Source organism: Aythya fuligula, chromosome 21 (assembly GCF_009819795.1).
Source record: "Aythya fuligula isolate bAytFul2 chromosome 21, bAytFul2.pri, whole genome shotgun sequence".
Taxonomy (NCBI): domain Eukaryota; kingdom Metazoa; phylum Chordata; class Aves; order Anseriformes; family Anatidae; genus Aythya; species Aythya fuligula.
In genome coordinates, this window is record NC_045579.1 from 1,740,672 (window position 1) to 1,762,329 (window position 21,658).

At 42.1% G+C, this 21,658-nt stretch overlaps 1 protein-coding gene across 1 annotated transcript; it reads left to right on the forward strand.

The window, feature by feature from the left end:
* The first annotated feature begins 946 nt into the window (after nucleotides 1-946).
* Nucleotides 947-16,167, forward strand: MICOS10 (mitochondrial contact site and cristae organizing system subunit 10). The gene is made up of 4 exons (XM_032201602.1): nucleotides 947-1,026; nucleotides 12,169-12,216; nucleotides 12,833-12,942; nucleotides 15,921-16,167. The coding sequence occupies exons 1-4, from the start codon at nucleotides 960-962 to the stop codon at nucleotides 15,927-15,929; spliced, it is 234 nt and encodes a 77-aa protein (XP_032057493.1). The 5' UTR covers nucleotides 947-959; the 3' UTR covers nucleotides 15,930-16,167.
* Nucleotides 16,168-21,658: the final 5,491 nt, after the last annotated feature.

A 21,658-nucleotide genomic window follows, 5' to 3' on the forward strand; every position in this document is an offset into this window, starting at 1 on the left:
CTTTTTAAAGAACTTCGAGTTTTATAGAGCAGTATAGCCTCCTCCTCTCCAACCTGATAAAGAAAACTGTCAAAGTGCGAAAAAATCAAAATAAGCAAATGGTTAAAAATTGCCTTACCAAGTGTGAAGGGGGATATTATTACCTGAAAAACACCCTGTGATTTTTCCATAAGGCTTCTAGAAAAAGACATTCAGAAAGCCTACACATTTGCAATACAAAATTCACTACAGTAAATTTGAAACTATTCACACTTACATTCCTGGTTCAACACCGCAGCCCACTTCAGGCTGTGCCAAACACCCATGATTTGTTTAAATCCATAATTCACCCTCTCCACTCCATTGTATTAATGTTATGCTAATATATCCTCCCACTCCTTACCCTAATAATGGCAGCAGGATGAGGGGGAATGGGCTAAAGTTGTGCCAGGGGAGGTTTAGGTTGGATAATAGGAAGAAAAGGGTTTACTGAAAGGGTTGTGAGGTATTGGGGTGGGCTGCCCAGGGAAGTGGTGGAGTCACCATCCCTGGACATCTTTAAAGGACGTTTAGATGTAGAGCTTGATGATAGGGTTTAGTGGAGGACTGGTTAGTGTTAGGTCAGAGGTTGGACTGGGTGATCTTGGAGGTCTCTGCCAACCTGGATGATTCTGTGATTATGTGAAACCATTTCAATTTCTGGTGTTACTCTGCTGTTTTTTTCACACTTAGGGCCCAGGTGGCTAAAGGAGCAAACCCTCGCTGAGGGGACAGGGCCGGGGCTGCGGGGCGGGGCCCTGAGGCGTGGGGCGGCCTCGTTCGGGCGGGCCCTGCCGCCGGTAACCAGGGGAATGGGCGGGGCGGGCGAAATCTCGCGATGTTTGCCTGGCCGCCCTTTACCCGCGGCGCCAGATCTCGCGAGAGGTGTCCTGAGGCGGAGGAGGAGGAGGCGAGGCCTGAGGTGGGAGGGGACGGCCAAGATGGCGTCGGAGGGCGAGCTGGGCAGGAAGTGGGACCGGTGCCTGGCGGACTCCGCCGTCAAGCTGGGTACGGGCGGGGAGCGGCCGGCCTCAAGGGGAGGACCCGGGGAGGAGCGGCGGAGGCCCCCCGGGCGGCCCGGAGCCTGCGGGGGCCGCCACTCGGCACGTCCCGCGGCGCGGCCGTGCTGGGTGCCTGAGGGCCCTGCCGCGGCCGGAGCCCCCCCGGCGCTCCCGGGCCTGGCCTAGGCCTCGGCGGCGGCTTCGTCGCTCTCAGGGCTCGTGAGGCGCCGAGGGGGGAGGTCCCGCGGCCCTGTGGCCGGCAAGGTGACCTTGGAGGCGGGCACGGCTCTCCCCGGTCCCCCTGGGCTCCTCTCCTCGGGCTTGGCCCCGTTTGACCCGCGGGGCGGCGGCGGGGGGTCGGGGCTGGGCTCTGCTCGCTGCCTGTGGTGAAGGTGAGCGGTGTGTGGGGGAGAAATCCTGCTCTGTGCTGAGCACCGCAGCCGGAGGGATGCCTCCTGCACGGAGTGCATGGGCCCCGCTCGGTCTTGCCGGGTCCTTCCCTGCCATAATCTCGTCTGGCTCCGTGACAGCGAGTTGGGTTTCGAAAGGCATTTGTGCAGAGCTGTTCCCATCCCTTGGTGTGTGAGGTGGGCTGTGTTTATTAAAAGAAATACTCAGCGTGACTAGCTGAGAGCTCTGGCACGTGTTGTATAGTACAGTGTGCACACTTTGACATTGAGAAGCTTCCTGTCTGCTCTCCCAGCTCTGCAGCCAGTTTTGGCTTTTCTTTAAGTACAAAGACAGCTCTGTTGATTTTATTCCGTGTTTGCTTGTACTTCATGTGTGCAGCAAACCATTTGTAACATTTGACGTTGACCTGGGAGTTTTGTGAGTGATCGGAGTTGTGTTTGTGTGTGGTTCAGTTCTCTCCACGTGATGGGCTGGCAGACTGACTGCAGCAAGGTTGTGGCTTTGTGAGATGAGTGTTCATACGCAAATCTTTACATACGATATATGGAACAAGAAGCAAAGTGCCTAATATAAAAGGTGTGAGTACCTTGATGGTGTAGAAGCCTTTTTTAGAAGGATAAACAATGGCTGAGAAATGTGAATGTTTATTATTTGTTGCTGGAGTGGCCTTATGCTTGAAAGCTGATGAGAGACTCTGGGTTTTAGTTGCCTAATACTTTTCCATTAGAAAAGATGTTTAATAATTTTGTGTAAACCGAAACTTCCATTGTTTATAACAGACCTTTGAAAAGTGTCAAGTGTTCCGGAGCAATGTTTTGTCTTATGAAATTCTATTCAGGTTTGTCTGACAAACATATCCAGATATGTTTATGTTTCCATAGCGTTGGTTGCTTTATCATAAAATATTAAGTATGCCAAATTATAAACAAGAACTCGTGCTGTGCTGCAGCTGTACATGTACATGTAGGGTTCCTATACAGGGAAAGCCTCTCAGGGAGGCTGAAAGAAGTGGGTTCTGACTAGGTTATGATGCGGTGTGTCTCATCACCAAGGCATTTATTGTCACCTGGGGCTTTCTTCCATCCTAAAGCAGTAATGCAGGAAAGAAAATGCGTGTAGGCTTTCTGCACTAGTGCTCTTATCCAAGGATTCCCACTGTTAGCTGCATGATGGCATTGAATAGAGACCCGAGTAAAATTCGTTTTTCAGTAATTGCCCAAAAAGTGTGTGTGGCCTGCAGCTCTTTGATTTTTTAACTTCAGCACTAGATGCAGCCTTGGACTTGTGTTTCTCCTCACGTGCAATGGATTTTTGTGATCTGTGTGCTTTTACGATTGATCTCGTAACTAAAGGAGCTTTCTTCATGGTGTCGATAACAATCGGACTCTCTGTGAGGATGCAAATTGTGGCAGCCCAGGGAGGTGCCTGTAGGCACTAACTGAGGGTGATGGTGGTCTTTCGATGTGACAGGACTTGGTGGCCTAGCTGGGCAAACTGTTGGCAGACTGCTGAGTGTGCAAGCTGTCTCAGGTGATCTCAGTGCGAAGGATTGTTTTCTCTGCAAGGAGTTTAAAAACTTGCATGGTCATGGTGGTAGTTTTTGTAGTGTTACTTCTGTGTTTGTTGGAATCTCCAATAAACTATGAAGGGGGATGTTATAGTGGAAAGAAGGAAAATAAACTTTTTCTCTTCAGAACTTCATCGCTTGCGTGGAATATAGATGTTTACCCAATCCTTGCTTCTTTGTTGGGCTTTTCCTTTTGGTGGCCACATCTTCATTCCTGTCTGCTCCATTACATCGTTCCTGAGCACTGTTGCAAGAAATATCTTCCCCCAAAGTTTGGGGGAAGAGCAAACATCACAATTAGCCCTGAATTGTCTCATTTCAGACACTGTCACTAAAGGAAGGTGCTGAATTTCTGAAGCCTTGCATGCATGACAGTTTTCAGTCGTCTGTGAGAACTGTAGAGACAAAACCCTGCCAAATGAAGTTGCAGGGTGGAGGGATTCAGGGAACAGAGGGGAGTGAGAGGGGGAGGTAGCAGCTATTGGTATGACGTTATTAGCAATAGTATGTTTTTAAATAATAGCTGGGGGCACACAGCCTGCCCTAATTTGTGTTAGGCTGTCAGGCTTTCTATTACAGTTGCTTGAGCAAGCCTGCATGCATTTGGCTCTGTCATTTGTATTTACACCATAATGGTTTAGTTGGGCATCCCCTTCCATTCAAATGTACAAAATAATTATTTCTCTTAAGTGGTATCTTTTGAAATCCAATGTTATATTTTTGACCTCTCAGTCACTACCTGCGTGCGTCTTGTACTTCAGTATTAAAAGTCTGTCTCCTGGTGAAAACAGAAGATGTCCTGTCTTGTTAAGGCAGTGTTTAATTTCAGAACTAGATACTATACACCTCTGTAGCCTGCAGGAAGTGTCCAAACATTGTTAAAGGGAGTTCGTGTTAATCTCTTTTTTTATTGGGCCTGACATAGCTTGTTTATTTGTTTTGCTAATGATGAGTGTAAGTGTAGGTATTTTTCTTCCCTTTCTAAATCTAGCTGTAGCCACTGGGCACAAAACACTGTGGTCTGCCTTGTGCTTTCTTGGCTCACCAGCTTTGTCAGCTTTGGCTTTGCACAGGTCTCCAGACTCATTCACCTGTGCCCTCACTGAAATAACTTCCATTCCATCTTCCTCAGTTTCCATCTTCCTGACTTTTCTTTCCCATCAGAAAAGTTGTTTCATATGTGGAGAAGGAGAATCAAACTCCACTGGCTTTCTTTTTCTTCTCAGTATGAAAAGCTTTATAAACATCCTGCACTTCGCTGTCATAACCGATTTTTCCTTACTCTTGTTATCAATAAAGCCCCATGGAGAAAGGATTCAGAAGTAAATAGTGCACTTCTTCTGTCCTACTAACTTCAAGCTCTGTTTAAAGCTTCTTGGTGGTTTTTGGTTTGTGTTGTTGGTTTTGTTGTTTTCTTTGGTATTCTGTTTGTGCCTGGTCTGTTTGTTTTTTCTTTTTTTTTTTTTTTTTTTTGACTGAGCAATAATTCATGGCTCTTTGTTTGTAAAGACAGTAACTCCTCAAAGATTGGTGGAGTTGCTTTTTTTTTTTTTTTTTTTTTTTTCTGTGAGGCTATAATTTGGGGCAAATAACTATAATACATTGTTTCCAGAGCAAAGAGTATGTGTGTGAAAGGGGAGGGGAAATTTGTGTGTACCTGTGTCTTGTTTTATTTTGAAACCATTATAGTTTTTTACATGGTTCAAATGTAATTTACCTGTTACTGAAAGGTAATCAAGGAATGCTGTTTGCTTCTGCATTTGTTTGTTCAGTTGCTGTGCTGAAGTTCATTTTTTGCAGGAGACAAATGTTTTAATATGTCTGTATTTGACCAAAACTCAGTCTGGAAGCTTGTAAATAACTCTGTGTAGTAATGTTGATTTTCCTCTAATCCTCTGTTTTGACATCTGAAAATAAAATGCTTCTAATTCCCATTTAATAGGATTTTTATTTATTCATTTATTTATTTTTTTTAAGAAAAAAGGCACTTTCAATTCTGCTGTGACTGTTCCATGATTTCTTCTGGCTTGCATCATCTTGCCTGCTTGAATAGCTGTTTCTATTAATGGCAAGGGTGAAATTGTATTGTTTGTGTCATTCCACAGATTGAATTCTTCAGAAGGAATCATTGTATGGATTGCAATGTCAGTATTTTTAAATAATCCTTCACATGGTTATGAATAGGATAAAGTCAGTCTATATAATGATAAAACTTGATTATATTTTCTGAAAACTGGATTAGACTTTCTCTAAATATACAAAAATCCTGAAATTCCTCTTTTGAAGTTTTTTCGCTTGGCGATCCTAACATAACCATCCAGGCTTAGCTATCAGGACAAAAGACATGCTCTGCATTTGGGATTTTGTTTTTAATGCTGGAGAACGCAAATATTACACGAGTACACAACTGTGTTATTATGTGTCCTTTGTTTGTAGTCCCCAAGTTATTTTCCTTTGTTGTATAGAAGAAGGTCCAGTTCTACTCATTGTGTCTTGTAGCAAACCAGTTAGTATAAATGCTGGCTGCGCGTGCCTTAGGCTGTGTGGCGAGGTGATGCAGCAATGAAAAAGGTTTCGTTTGGAAGAGGTGCACAAATAGCATTCTGAGAACAGGGATATTCACTAGTTCTGTTAGCAGAATTGTACAGAGAGCCTGCCTACAAAGTAAGGGGCTATAATCTTCTCCTGGAAGACGAAGAAATGCAGCAGCGATGTCTTTAGGAATCTTGGTCTCTGTTCCCGTAGCTGGACTGTGTCCTGCTGTTCATCCCGGCTGGTGCCCAGGAGCAGCACCGGGGGAAGCTCTCCTTGTGCCTCACTCCAGCTGGTTCCCGCAGCGCTGCTGGAGTGTGAGGAAACCCAAAGGCAGAGCCGTGACATTCGTGTCATACTGCAGCCATCTGAATTCAAAGCGCACCGACTTCCTTGTCCTTCACGGTAGTGCTGCGCTGGTAAGATGCCAGCTGGGCCACCCCTGGGAGATGGCATGCGATAGATATCGGCTGCCTGACGGAAGGGGACAGCAGGCAGGTGGTGTCCTGAGCCACTTGTTTGCTCTACGAGACAAGGAAGAACTCCTTGCTCTTTGTGTCACACTGAGTTTTGTCTAAATCAGGGCTGTTGGCATATCCTTGATGAAAATAAACTGATAGAGAGATTTGAGAGTAATGCAGGCTTCTTTCTGTAGCACTTCTAGTGGGATGCCATCATTACGCTTCTTGCGCTGCCTTGTCCCTGTTTCTTAGCTGTGCCAGCAGACATCAGTAATGGTCAACCTACGTTGGGTGGGTGTGACGAAGCACGACTGTTAGGTTTGCCAAAGCCTTAAGTGTAGAAGTGTTGGGTAAAACTTCCTGTTCTAGCAATATTATTGTTTTCACTGGTAGAATCTTGTGGTGTAGTAAGCCAAGGTAGGGTGTTCTGCTGGAGTTTTATTGTCCGTGTTAGGAGTATTCTCCTGATTTCTTACCTACATGCTTCAAAAGAGAGTACAACCCTGATTTTGTCTAAAAGCTTGATGCAGTATTAACAAGATCTTTCATTGTGCTGGCCAAATTATTCAAAGAGCTGCTTCCACTCTGTTCCCCTTTATTCTTTTAAAAGAGGGAGGGAGGAAAGGCCTGTACCCTCTTGTCTCACCAGCTCATCCACCAGCGTGGGGATGAAGAGTTTGTGGTCTGGCTGTGAAACCATGTGGCTGTAACTGCTTAGTGGGCTAAACATGATGCTTCCCGCATCCATGTGCAGAAGTGCTGCTGTTTATCTAAGGTTTGGGCAGTGGTTGAGCTGCAGGAGTACTAATGGGTGGAAGTGGCCCCTGAAAGCATGTCAGGATCTTTGTATTGCACAGGTATCGGGGTATTTTTATTCTGTCATTCCAAGAATTCAGGGTTACTACAGTCAAATGCTACAAGAAAACCAAACAGACGTTTTCCTGCCTCTTCCTCAAGTACTCGGTGTATAGTTTCACTATGTTTTCTTCCAGCGTCCTCGGTCGTTTTTCTGTCTGTTATGTAAACAGTCTGCACAACGGGGGAGATGAGAGCAAAAGCTTGGAGGTTGGTGTTTGAAGAAAATCTGACTCCTGCTGCGAAAGACCTAGCTAACAGTCTGCTTAAAATTAATTCTCTTGGTAAAGAAGTGGCTGCATGGTCTCAGATTTCTAATAATGCTAAGTGCTGCCCTGTGAAGACCCTGGTTTATGAAGAAGACTCTCCACACCATTTTTGTACAAAGGTTTTCTTTGTATTTTGTCAAAGAGTTGTTTTGGGGGGTGAGAAGGGCAGGATGTGACACCCTACAACAGGAAGGAAGGGATACTTGGAGGGTTGTCTGTTTTGAATACCTTGATTTTTCGTATTTATTTAAAGCAAATTCTGGTGCTGTACAGGGCTGATGCTTGGGCCTGCAGATGAGATCTGCCTGTTAAGCCTCAAAGCTGTTGCTGTTGGTTCCCCAGAGAAACAAACAGAGCTCCAGAGATTGTCTTGATCCTACCAGAGTCCTTCTAGTTGAGAAGTCTTCTCTGTTAAGACAAGGCCTTGACAGCTTTCAGAGAGCCTAGTCTATGCAGAGCGGTTATTACTTTGTTAGAGGAAGAAGCCATCTTTCAGCAGTTGCTTCTTCCTTTTTTTTATCACTTATTTTTAACTGTAAAATAACAACATGAAGGACAGGAGGCTGAAGGTCTGTGTTTTGTGCTGGTGAGTAAGGAATGGGAGAGGAAAACCATCTGATGACGAAAAGGAAACTACTAAGTAATTAAAAAAAATACTTCCAGCTGCTATAGCAACGTGCCAGATGTCAACAAACATATTTCAATCTTTCTGTCTGAAGCTTCAAGGTACTGAAGAGAAGCATATCTAGGTGTGGCAGTCTTAATAGCTGCTTTGGCCTGGAGCTAGTGGGTAGTCCAGGAAAGAATCGTGTCGTTTTACTGCCGGGGGGGGGGCTGTTGATTAAATTTATAGGAATAGCTTTTCCCAGATGTTCTTCAGGGACAGGAGTCTATCTGGAAGATCTGTGTTTCTTGACGAGACACTTTTATGATGTCCTGTTGGGTATGTGGCACGTGCTCCTCTGTGTTAGATTGATTGGAGGTACCGTGATGTTGTTTTTGGAAGGTGCATGAGCCAAAAAAGTAGAATGAAAATTTTCTGAGACCAGGCTTCCTGCCTAATGCCAATTCCACGTGGCTGCACCGCTACATATGGCCAGGGAGGGGGAGTAAGATGTCAGCAGAACTGGCCTGTCCCCTGTTGACTCTGACTGTAAATGAGTTTAAACTGAATTGATAGATGTGGGGTGGAAGAGGCTGTTTTTCTAGTTAAACATTTTAAGCTGTCAGAGGAGGTGAAAAATGTGTTGTACCCTTTCCTGTGGCCTTTTCCTCCAAAGAGTCTGTCATGCAAGAAAGGGAGGGAAAATGTGCCCAGTGTGGCTCAAGCCCTTAGCTTTTCCATGTTCATTTGTTTTTATTGTAAGGTAAACCTTTCATGTTTTATTGTTATGAAGTTAAAGCCTGGCCTAGAGGTGCTGATCTTTAGCAGAAACAGCTGCAGACTGAGTGTCCCCTGGTCAGGTGGGAGGCTCTTTGAAGCAACATGTTGCCTCTTTAAAAGGAAATTGAGCATGTGAGAACTCAAACCTGTAAAACTCATCAGCAGCTCTGCCATTGTTTATCTCTGGTGTAACTTTATACAGAATTAAAGTGAAACGCATTACTGCGCTTCCAAGGGAGGACGGTTCAGCTCCCCTTGGTCTTGGAGACACAGGAAATGACCGCATAACCACAACTGCTTTCTAGCGGAATGAAGATGAGTGACAAACTGTCCACAGAAATAGATTCTTAACCAGGTGGGCTAAGAACTGAAGTGTAGCTCAAGCTTCTGGTTTTAACTTAAAACCAGGGTTTAAACTAACCAAGAAAAGAGCAAATGTTACATACGCATGTACTAAGTGATGAGGCAGGCCGGGGTGCTCCTGGCTGGTAGGTGTGATGCTATCAGCTGCAGTGTCTAGCATAGATTCTTGCCTGTTTCTCGGCAAGAAAATAAATGAACCTGCCTTTGGGGTCAAGCACACTAATGTACTTCTTTTCTGGCTTTTTCTCAAGTTTCCTTCTTGTGCAGAAAACAAACAAACAAAAAAAATAGCTGTTAGACCTTGCTTATTTCTTTGTGATGCTTTTGTTACCTAAAGTAAGGCCCTGGCTAACTTGCCATCATCTTTTTTGAAATCTTCAGCCGCTGTACTCCCTTTCCTTCTGCAACAGGGTGGAATGACAGCATCCAAAACAGTTGCTTTGCATTTTCATGAAAAAGAGGAATCTCTTCGTAGAACCTGGCTTACTGCTACTTCAGAAAAAAGCTTTCCTAGGAAGAACATATCTTTCTGTCCTAGCAAGTCAGGCATGGTGAGCTCTCTGCTCAACAGTGGTGCTGGATGTGAGTGTGGGGAAGACCTGGGTTTTATTTTAGGCTTGTGTTGATTTGCAGTTGGCAGAAGTAATGCATTTTTCACCTTTATGTGCATCCTGTATCTTCCTTTATGGCCAACAGGAAACAGCATTGATGGCCTATGTGTAGAGCCATTACAAGTGGGGGTGTAATTCTCATATCTAAAGGAGGTGAAGCAAATACAAGATATAGATGGAAAGAAACTATTAACTACAGCTGCTTCTGCAGTGCGTTTTTCTTTTCTTTTTTATTTTTCAAGACGAGAGTAAGCAGTTTACCACCACACTGGTAAGAAGAATGTGGGTTTGACTGGTAATAGTGACTGGAATATGTGATGACGTTAGAAACTGCTTGGGCTCTGCATTGAGGTGATGCAGAATTTGTCATCCTGTAAATCATTTCTCATTGATTAGCTGAACTGTTTGGATTGACAGAGGAGATCTGCTCTCTGTCTGGAAGTGCAGGACCGGTATTGTGCAGGGCAGGCCTCCTGAACCAGGCAGTTCAAACAACACCTGGTGCTGTTGAACGGAAGGTAATTACCACCAGAAAGTCATATTCAGCCCAACAGTGCAGCAGCCCGAATCAAAAAGTCAGCACAACTACGTATGGTAGGAAGAGACTGTTGGAGGGAGGCAGGTCAGAGGGCCAAACAGTTGTCTGTTGGATGAATTCTCGAAGATAGTAATTATCCTTAATAGCATAAACATTCTGCTAGAGCCAGCACCAGCTGTCTTCTAGCAAAGGTACAGAAGGAAGGCTCTGCCTGGGGAGGGGGGGTGGAGGAATTAGCACAGATGAACTGCTGCTCCTTGTAATGCATGATGTCTCTTCCAGTTGAGTATAAATGCTGGTCAGCGATTCAGCGTGAGTAGTTAGCTGTTTATACAAGGTTCTCCAAGCATTGTATCTCTTGCTGTCTGAATTGCTGAAAAAGCATGAAGCTCTGACCAGACATCCGAAGAGCTGAGACTTGCCCTGAGTTGAGCTGTGCAAATGATTAGAGGGAAAACCTGACCTTCTGTGAAATGCTCGGTTTCTAAAAAGTGGGGGAGTTCTTTCAGGACTGCTTGGCAGGCAGGCAGAGTTCTTCCCTGCAATCGCGTGTTCTGTAAGCCTGCTCCAGAGCTGTAATGACCTGGGAAAGTAGTTACTTCTATCGCAGTTGGAGCTAATGAAAATGTGTAGTAAAATGCAAAGAGGTTTCAAAAGCAACTCTGATTTCCAACTCAGTAAATGTGGTAGTGGGGTCCTAATGCAAGAGTAAATGTAAGAGGGTTTATTCATATAGTCATTATTTCTAATAGTTAAGGGTTTTTAATCAACAAAAAGCATGGGGTGCTTTGTTAATTTGCTAGGTAGTGCATTGCTAGAGTATTGTTTCAATAATCTGTGCCTCAGCAGGAACTACTGCTAGTATACTTTTTGGAAGGAAAAGTTTCAGGAACAAAATGAAACTTTAAAAAACAAACAAACAAAAAAAAACACACAACTTTATTCATATGGATCAAGATGGTATAGGATTCTTTAGCATTGTTCTGGACTCAACCCGTTTATTTATTTAATTCTATTAAATAAATTTTTATTTAAGCTCCTGTTGAATGCATTGCTAAGGATTACATGCTTTTAAGACTATTTAAAGAAAAAAAAAAGTAATGTCTTCTCATTAACATAAGTAGCAATACTTAAGTTAGATTTGTTGTATTAAAAGCAGAGAAGCCCTCACCCTGGCAGGATTAGTTTGCTGCAAAATAAACCTGAAACCATTAGGTATTTTTTCAGTGAGCATATGCACGGCTGTTGTTTTTTTAAAAAAAACTTCTTTACTTCTGCACCTTATCTAAAATTCTTGTCTTTAGCGGATATAATTAGGGGTCAAATTTAGACACTGAACTCAAACTTTTCATTTTTATATTTATTGGGTTTTGAGAGGAATTTTGCAGACTTGCCTGAGTTCTTGCAAAAAAAAAAAAATCATTGCACACCTTCCAAGGAAAGCAAAAATTATTTTTAAATATGCCAGCTGAATTTTTTAATGGTGCTGGATACATTTTTTTTCTACTGCTGCAGTTATTTCTATATATAGTGTAAGGATGTGAAAGTCATTCATTCCTAATGCGTTTAAATATGCTCCATAATGAATGTTGTGGATGTGAAAGATAAGCAGCCCGGAGCTTTCTTTTGCAAGGTATAGAGTAACACAAAGCATCAAAGTTTTGCTGCCCTCAGGACACACATTGAAGTAGTTAAAGTAGTGAGATAAACGCAATACAATAAGATATTAATCTGCAAAATCTAAAGCTCAAGGACACTAAGTTTTCATTTTGGTGTTTCTCATTTACTGACAATGAGCTAAATAAATCTTAATTCCACATTGTGGATGGTGACAGAAATTCAGTAACTTTCCCTGGGATGAGAGTCTAGTTTGTTTCCCAGCTCTTCCTGATAATGAAGTTCTTGTATATGTTGGGATTCTAATTTGAATTAGCTGCTTGCAATTATTGACGAAAGTAAGAATAGCTGCTTTCAATTATTGATGAAAGTAAGAATTCTTTGTTTCAGAATTGCATTAAAGAACGTTTTTGTTTGGTGTATTGAAATAACATGTAGTCTGTTATTCCTGAGTTGGAACAAAGAGTTACTGTAATGAACTAAATTACTGTTTATTTCTTTGCATTATCTTAGTCCTCACTCGCTGAATTTATTCTTACAGGTGCTGGATTCGGATTAGGAATTGTTTTCTCAGTCATCTTCTTCAAAAGTAAGTGCATTTCAGTAATCTTGGCTTTTTGGTTTCATAACTTTTGTCTAATATAGCTGCAGTGTAAAACCAAGAAATTTTGGAGGCATGTAAAAACTTAATCAGTGTGTTAAACCAATTCTTTCGCTATTGGTCATGTGTTTTTTTTCCAGTTGAAATGGAGTTACCTAAGGTTTTAACTGTTGGGTAACAGGGTTGTTATATGTGACATCTCTGTAAGCTCCTACTGTGCTCAGTCAACTTCTGGAATTGCAGGAAACGCTGTGCCAAATTACTGGAGCCATGTGTCTAGACATCAGTTTATGCCAGTCTTGCCAGGGTTTTAAAATGGTTTTAAGTTCTCTTCTAGTTATGCCTTGCTAACAGAATAATTTTCAGTAATATCTTTAATTCAGCATTTGCGCTCCATTAAATTCTAAATATGATGTCTTACTTTTCTTCTGAAGTGGTCTTTTTTTAGCAGATTTTTGGATACTCATAGAACTGAAAATGCCTAATGTGCATCTTCCAGTAATATATTCTTTCTTGGTGTTTATATAACAAGGCTGTCATTGTCATGTGAAATAAATCGCTTTTCTCAATTTTACTTTTTCCTCTCTGCTTGCCTTCCCCACAGGAAAGACATGGCCTATTGCATTTGGGTCGGGGATGGGGTTAGGAATGGCTTATTCCAATTGTCAACACGACTTCCAGTCTCCATATCTTCTCCATGGTAAATTTGTAAAGGTAAGTATGGGTACTGGTTATTGTTAGTCAGTAAGTATGTTTAAGTTATCATTAAATAGTATACCTAGACACCATTTAAATGTCTACTTGTCTTACTTGTTAGAAGAAACTTGTGCTGCTGTAGCAGGGGTGCTTCCCTTGCTCATCAGAAATTCTTAATATCTGGCATCTTAACAGTAAATTTATTAGACTGGACAGATAAAAGTAGTTTAGCAGATCCTGTAGGTAGATTTTCCCACAATGTGAGAACATATGTAATAAAAATAGATCTTAGAAAAGCTGAAAAACCAAACTGACAGTACGATTGTCTTCAGACTTTGAAAGAGAGAAGCTAGGAAGAAAGTGAAAGTCATGGCAAGTAGATCTGCCTGTGGAAGCAGATCTTTGATCTTTTTGCAGCTTGAAAACAATCATTTGGAAGTTCTTGTGGCTTGTTTTGCTGGATCATAATGTAATAATTATTCTGAAGACAATGTACACAAATAGTTTTGAAGATAATAATTTAATTGACTTCATTGTTATCACTGATCACATGGAACTAAAATATTTTAAATATTTTAAAACAGATTAATATTAATATTTTAAAAATAAATTAATTAGTAGGAACCATTTCTTTACTCACAAGCTACTGACAATGTGCTCATGATACACAAAGTCCAGAAACTGACTTCATTAATATTCTGTTTATTTCTTCACATGTGAAAGTTGGGACTGCTCTTGTTGTAATTTACTGTTGTGGGATCTTTTAAAAATAAATAAATAAGGGAGGGAGCAATGTTTTGGATCTGCAAAACCATATACTGCTAGAAGCACTGCAGTGATAGCAGTGTAGAGGCACCCACCAGGATATTGTAGTTATTTGAGTGCTTCAGAAAGTACCAAGGTAAGATGTTCTGTCAGGAGTTTTTCATTACAAGTAAACAGAATGCAAAAGTTGATGTTGTCACCTTTCTGCTTAATGAAGAAGGCCTGAAAGTATTTTAGGCTTTTTCCTGATAAATCTAGAGGTGAAAGTTGAGTCCAGTTCTCTGCAGATTGACTTTGCAGATAAGCTTTTGCCAGCCTTCTGGAACCTTACCAGACAAACCTATTTGTGATCATCTCCAGCTGCCTGTTTAAAAAAAAAAAAAAAAGGAAACAAGAACAAGATTCTTGAAAGATTCTTGAACGATTACTTGACTACTTTAGAATAAAATACTTTGGATGGTGAAATAAAGCAACTATGGCTTAGATCCAACTGATACAACTTTGCCAGCTACGGCCCAGTGGTGTTCCAGAATCAAAAGTCCGTGTATAACTTTCTTGGCCAGATATGTTAATGTCAAAAATGCATTAGCTTTGCATGCCATCCAGAGGATATTGCTCCAATTTATGTCCCCAGAAAGAAACTGGAGTGAAATGTCTGTGGCTTCATGTGAAGGGAGAATGCCCTGTTCACATATTCTGAGAAAGTATTGTTCATTCAAAGATGCTTGTTACTTAGAATGTTGAGTAACAGAAAACTGACTTTCAGGTCAGCCTAGTAAGGGGTTTTGTTTGGATTAAGGACTTAATCTGTGCTCTGGAGCGAGGGTGGTCCTTTGGAGCATGAGGTAATTGAAAGGACAGGACACTTCACAGAAGAAGCACAGCTGCCTGCATGGCACAAGACTAGACAGTTTCCAGCACGCTGTCTCCACTAGCTTTCTCTGGCACACAGAGGCTGAACATGCTGAGAGAGGGAAGATGCAGATGAAGCCATCTAACAGTTAATGTCATTAATTCTCTGCAAAGTGTTGTCACATATAATGGCTCCAGGGTTATTATAACAAAATTATTTCATTTCTGTTGGTTAGGAGCATGGAAAATATTGTTGCATTATCACTCATCTGTTTTTTCCTAGAAAATACTGTTGTAACTGAAGTCTATAGGACTTCCTTTCCAAACTGAGTTTTTGTTCAAATGCTAACTTCTCAAAATGTGAGATTCTGCAAGAAAATCAGCTTTGTTAAGAGAGAGAAAAGTGTAACATGGATCAGCTTGAATGAAATTATTCATAGTTTTCTGAACCTGTCACATTCATGGGATCACAGGATAACTCCAGTTGGAAGGGGCTTCAGGAGGTCATCTAATCTAACTTCAAACAGGGTCAGCTGTGAGGTTAGACCAGGTTACATGGGGCTTTATCCAGTTTGGATTCTGGATTCTAGATTTGTCAATTGTGAGTCCCAAATGATAATGACAGAGGATGAAGGACCCTCATAATATCAAATAATCAGGAGACTACAAAGTGACTTTGCACCCATTTTGGCTGTTACTTGGATCATCTCACTGCTTGTCCTTTGGATTAGTGAAATGATCATGAAACCAATACAAGAACCAGTCATCTAGAGCAAGACTACTTAAAATGCAGTAAAATTCTAATTTTTGGTCATAAAGCCCTCAGAATCTTAAGTCATTTGATCAAATGGATTTCACCATGACTTCAGATGAAGTTAAAATCAACATCTGGCAATTTTTCCAAGGCTTAAAACGGGATAGCCAAGAATTACATGACCTAGGCATCTTTGCAAAATGCCAAGTATCATACTTTTCAGGTATTTGATCTATATTTACCACAAAAAATTATACGTTGATAACAAAGCTGATTATATCAATGTACAACAGTACCAGAGGTTCAGCAGTTGGAACATTTCCTCCTGCCCTTTGTGGTTTTGATTTCTGTATTCTATTCAATCTGTGAATAGTTAACTTGAACATTTTTTTTTTTTTTTTTTGAAGTACCAAGTTGACCAGAACAGAGGCTTATATGCATGAAAACATGGCATGTTTCTGGTATGAAAATAACTACCTAACTTCTCAGTCTAGCGAAGGATGAAAATGTTAGCCTGCCTTCTGGAAATGTTACAAAGCTGAGTGGCTTGCTTTACATTGTGCAGCGCCTTCCATGTGAGGAACCCAAATGGCTTTTTAATAATATAAGCCTTCTTGCTTTACAGGAACAGTGACTAATGGCTAAGACTATCCCAGTGGGAAGGAAGGAGAAATCAATGATTATTCCTCAGGAATACTGAAGTGCCCCTGGAATAAGCCAACATTCTTCAGTAACGATCACCAGTAACTCTTTATACTCCAACAAACTGTTTCCATGCACAAAACAACGTTCTGTTCTTTGTTTTGTATTGTATGTCTGGAAAGTTCAAGGAAGAGCTCTTCTGGGAAATAAATAAAACAAAAACGGCCTTCTCTGGTGTGTTGACTTTGTATGTGAGTGAGAGGGAGAGAGAGAATGGAAGGAGAGGACTTCGATTTGAGTACCTAGCAGCTGTGACCACCTGGGTAAAGCCTCTCTCAGAGCTCTTCAGAAAAGACAGCCGTTGTATGTTGCTCTCCACTCTTGAAAGGCAGCCCCCATCTAACATACAGTTCAAAGAAGCATTCCCACCTCATAAATCACCCACTCAACCCCTGCTGCTTGTGCCGGTGTTTGGAGAGGAATATAAATACTCTTATGTCCTGTTTGTACAGTTGCCCTTTAAAATTGGAATTTTGTCCTCTCCAAAAAGGCAAGATAGAAAAGGGCAAATCCTAACCTTGTGGCAGACTGAGTTAGTCACTGTTGTCTCTTGTAGCTTTGAGTCTTGGAGCAGATCAAGTTTGAAATTTCCCTGGTATAGTAGGTGAATTAAACAGATGCACATGGCAGCTGGCTCAGAGCTTGTGTTTCAGGTTGATTGTTTTTTCACCCTTCTTCTGTGGGAGAACGTTTTGATTCCAGCGTCTGGGAATGGGTCACAAATATTTAAAGCTCTTTATTGCCTTGGCAAGCCACTGGTCCGAGCGCTGCCTTCTGTTTTACATTTACCTCAGCCCTTGTAAATATTTGTTAGCATGCAGCCTACTGCGCTTCTTCTGATTCAAGAGGTCTTCACCGTTTTACTTAGCGTGGCTTTCTAGCAATTGCGATGGCTCTTGAGGACTTACTTTTTTTCCTCCCATCCCTGGTATGTCCTGCCCATATAGCACACGATGTAAATAGACATCTCCCATGACAGAAGGGAAATAGGATAGGTTGATAAGGAGCTTTCCTCTCTTGAAGGCCTGTTCTGCTGTGTGGTCAGTGCAGGCAACTGGAAGAGTGACAACACATTCCCCTACAGAAAGGGGAGATAATAGTAAAGTTACACAATATTTGTTTTCCAAATTGTGCCAGAAAGGGAAGGGGACAGACCGATGGGCAGACTTTTGAGTTCAGAGAGCTTGAGAAACTCCTTATGTTGCTGAGCAATGGCACTGAGCTTTGGTCCAGGTGCTACAGCAGTCCTACACCCCCACGTCCCGTGGGCACTTGCGTATGGCTTGTGCATGCCGAAGAAACATGTTGAGCTGTGCCCAGAGTCAACAGAAGCTGAAGAGCTAGCCTAGAGCAAGGGACTTGTGAAATAAAATACCTTTAATGCCAGAACAACATTAAAGACTGTCAAAGCATGATACCATCCAGGACCACTGCTTGAGCATGTCCTTGTTTTTCCACCTCCTCCCTTGCCGGACTGCATTCATCAGTCAGGTCAAAACAACTTATTGGAAACAGGATATCTTTCTTCCCAATTTTGAATCATTTTATCTGGCCCCAATCTTTAATTTGAACTATGTACTTTGGAGCCATAGCTCCTCTGTGGTTTGGAAAGTGTTTTTATTGAGTTCTGTGTGTGTGTGCGCTGCAGTGCTAGCCGTCCAGGAAGCAATGGGTTCAGCTGGAGAGAAAAGCATCAGCTGGGGGAAGAAACAGGAAAACCAAAAGTGGCAGCAGTCCTCTGAATATGTTGACTATCAACCTGCACAAAAAGCTTCAGCGAGTGTTGTGTTGTTCAGGCTGTGATGATGGATGTCATTTTCATTTTTTTTTGTCCCTGGAAATGGCATGTCCCTGCCTTGGCATGCTCTGTTTTAGTTTACATGCAACTTCCCAGAGTTAATTCTTAGTCTGATCTCCTGTGGGCTGCAAACGAGTGGTTCTTCTTGCTCTGGCACTCAGAGGGTTTGCTGTGGATGTCCTCCGTGAGTGGAGTGAGAATAACCAGAACAAATTTGCTTGCTCGTTAATACAAAATTCCTTAGGATGAATGTGGAAAAACTGCATGATTTTACTCTAAGAAATGGAATTTCATTTTTTTCATTGTTCTTTTTCTTTAAATAGGGTGATAATGACTTTGTTTTTCACAGCTGCCTTGCTGCTGCTGCTTGTTTGTCCTGACACATAAATATATATACCTACACAAGTGTGTAATCAGCCTGTTTTTGTTTTGCTTTTATTAAGATTGTATTCTTAAAAACCTATTTTTGAACCTGTCCGTGTAAGCTGTACAAAACTCCTTGTGAGGACAAATCTTCTGGTTCTCTCTGTGGGAATGAGACCATACTGTTCCCAGCTGAAGTTGGAATAGGAACAGTTTCCTGCTGCTTGATTTCTAATTGCATAAATGGAAGGAGAAAAAGTGGAAATTCTAAGTACCAAAAGGCATGTTAAATTTAGTATAATACACTCATCTGGAAACTATCACATTTTTCCTTCTTTCTTAAGCCTGCTGAAATCATTGCTTCGTCTAACTGTAGTGTGATTTGGATTGGTACCAAAAAGTGCAAACAAGATAGGCCTAAAAACGTCAGGTGTTCCTACCCAAAGCTTAACGAGACCTTTTAGTGGAGAAGTTACTTTATCACCCTGATGCAATTTCAATAGGAAAATGCTCAGTATACAGTGAATAAAGAAACCATATTTTTATTTGAGAGAAAGAAAAAAAAAAAGTAGCTGTTTGCTGAATAGAAATGTTTTTGAACATTTAACAACTCCCTGAATGCTTGACTGGCCACAAATCTGACTCTTAACAGCTTGATTAGATGTCTGCTGAGGCTTTGAGATGAATAAACAAGTCACGGAAAAGCAGAGACTGCAGGAAAAAAAAATATCAAGCTGCTTTTCTATTGTTTATCTGAGTTCTTCATGTTTGATCAAGATACTGTCATTTCTTTGTATTTCAATCATGCCTAGGATTCTTAGCCAAGGTCAGGACCTTGCTGTATGTGGTGCTGTACACTCAAATAAAAACTAGTCTCTGCCCTGGAGAATTTACAAACCAAATAGATGGAATTAAGGGAGATTAAAAAAAAAGGTTTATAATACCCGTTTTAAAGATGGGAGAAGCCGTAGCCAAGGCCAGTGATAAGTCTTGGAGGGAATGTGGCAGGCAGCTGGGACTCTGATTTGAGTCCTGAGCCACTGATTCGATTCGCCTTTCTTTCTGACTGTTTTTTCACTTGGCAGGTCATGGAGTTTCAGGGGAAGGCTGCCCACTTCATAGTCTGGGAGACTCCAGAAAGGGTATGTTCTGTAACCGTCTGCTGACATTGCCCCGAGTACCTGATAAATTAGGAAAATAATTTAGGAAAAAATAAATTAGGACAGTAAAATACATTTTACTGTCCAGCAAGTGATTGTGCAAGCAAAACACTGAGGTCCTCAATATTGACTTTGTTGTAAATCTGATAAAGAGAAAAGATATTGAAATGTATTCCCAGTTCTTTGTGTCATAGCTGCATCTGGGAGCCCTGCTCATCGAACAGGACGCTGCTGTGTTAGGTGTACCATAGGCATAGTTCAGAGCATGGTCACTGCCTCAGCAGATCCACCTTAAAAGCAAACTTAAGTAACAGAGATAGAGGGAGGAGATCAAGGAGACAATATTGCTTAAGTAGTGGAAGTGCAATGGTAATGGCATAACTCAACTCTTCCAGAGGGTTCACAAGGGTGATTCTCCAAAGGAGAAGGAATTGGTTTTCCAGATGTTTTCATTGGGTTCCCTCCGAGTTTTCAGAGCAATGCAAAAGAAAGCATGAAGGTGCTTGTTTGCAAAGGCACGCAGTGGGTGCATGAGTGGACCAAAGGAGACTGTGGTTGTCGTCATAGTGATTTCTAACTAGAGCAACAGCTCTTGTACTTGAGCTAAAAGGGGCTCATGGCAGAGCTGGGGAAGAAGTGCTCATTGACCTGCCTGGAAGACCACTTCCTATAGGAGGTATTGGTGACCCTCCCTTTTCCTCTGGGCTGGCAGCATTTTGTTGCTTTCCCCCCCTACCACACACATCCTAACAGTAAGAAATAAACAAACTTTTTTCTCACTGTCTCCCACCCCACCCCTGCTTTTGTAAACGGGACTGGTGCGAATTTTGGCACACCAGCCCCGGTAGGCAGCTGTATGCAATGTGTGCAGTGTCTTAACTGCTCTGAAAGTCCAGCCTATAGCCCACCCACAGTGAAATGCTTAACTGAGGCTGAAACTAAATGGGAACGTAGTTTATGGAAATTCAGCTGTGGATCTCTGTTTCTCTTGTGACTTCTGGCTGTCAGCACTTAGCTGTACAGCACTTTGAGCTGTTTAGAGCTGGATATTCCTCATGCTGGTGGATACCCACCTCCTGTTGCTTATAAAGATGCTGAGAAAGTTGTTGGTGACTAATAAATCACTATAGTCACCTATAGTCCTTATTGGTACTGCTTGTAAAGACTCCAGCTCTGGGTTAGGAGTGTATGCCCCTTCCTAGAAAAGGTCCTGCCCTTATCAGTTCAAATTCAGTTCATAAATCTCTTGTTGTATGAAGGAGTGTGTTTCCTTTTAGAAGTTTTAGAGAGTATTCTTCCTCCCCCTCAGTGCTGCATTTGAAGTAGTAGTGACTAACAGCTTAACCCAAGACCCCTTACTAATCCCATGAGCCTTGCATTCCCTGAGGATTTAGGAGTCCAGTTGTGACAGACAGCATCTCAGTTTTCTCCCCTGTAAAAAGCGAATGATGAGACTCTTCCTGCTTTATCATTGCTTTGAGACCCACTTCACTCGGAGTCCTTATTGGTACTGCTTGAGACTCAGCTCTGTACGGTGGGCTAGCTCCTTGACGATGCTGGAAGAACAAGGTAAAGGTGTGCTATGGCAGGTGAGTGTTTCAAACAACGTCAAGGTGTGCTATGGAAGGGGAGTGTTTCTGCACCTTCCTATTCAACCTTTCATTTATTCCAGTCACCTTCTTCCGTGTCATCAGACTCCTGGGCCTTCTCTCCAGGACGATATGTGCTGAGCAGGAAGGGAGAAGAGAGGCAGGGCTGTAGTTATAACTGGAGCAAAGGGAAAAGAGGCTTGGGCTAAAGGTAACTGAGCCACAAGTTACGTGTGCTCTCTCTGTAGCAGCATCTTTCTAGGTTCAAAGGTGGACTAAAGCCACAGGAAAAAATATCTTTCCATGTCCTGATTGTGCTGTGGGGAGTGTGGATGCCCGGTCTCCCTCAGGATCCAGCATGTGTTTATTGCCTCGTGTTATCTGCAGTTCTCATTAGTTATTGAAGGTAAATATAAAAATGATGGCAGGTGCAAAATAGCTGTTCAGTGGGATACCAAATAGGTGGGATATGTAAATAAAAAACAAAGTGCAGCGATGCAGATTTTGTTACAAACAAATGTGCAGTTCTGCATCCAGGCACATTAAATGCTGGTCATACCTAGAGATCACAAAGGACTTAGGGGCTCCAGCTGATAAGCAACTAAGCGTATTGAGGAATGGATAGGTTTTTTTAACTCTCTATGTGTTAAATGCAAGTTCCTGTGCTCAACCTGGGAGTAACTGGGGGAATCTAATGACCCGTGCAACACACACGGATTCGTATCAGGTGATCAAACTCTTCTTGTTAGCC

Excerpts from the sequence above, each read along its gene's own strand:
- MICOS10 (XM_032201602.1), top strand. The coding sequence starts at position 960 with ATGGCGTCGGAGGGCGAGCTGGGCAGGAAGTGGGACCGGTGCCTGGCG. Across the intron at positions 1,027-12,168 it reads GGACTCCGCCGTCAAGCTGG|GTGCTGGATTCGGATTAGGA; the intron begins GTACGGGCGGGG and ends TTATTCTTACAG. Across the intron at positions 12,217-12,832 it reads CTCAGTCATCTTCTTCAAAA|GAAAGACATGGCCTATTGCA; the intron begins GTAAGTGCATTT and ends CCTTCCCCACAG.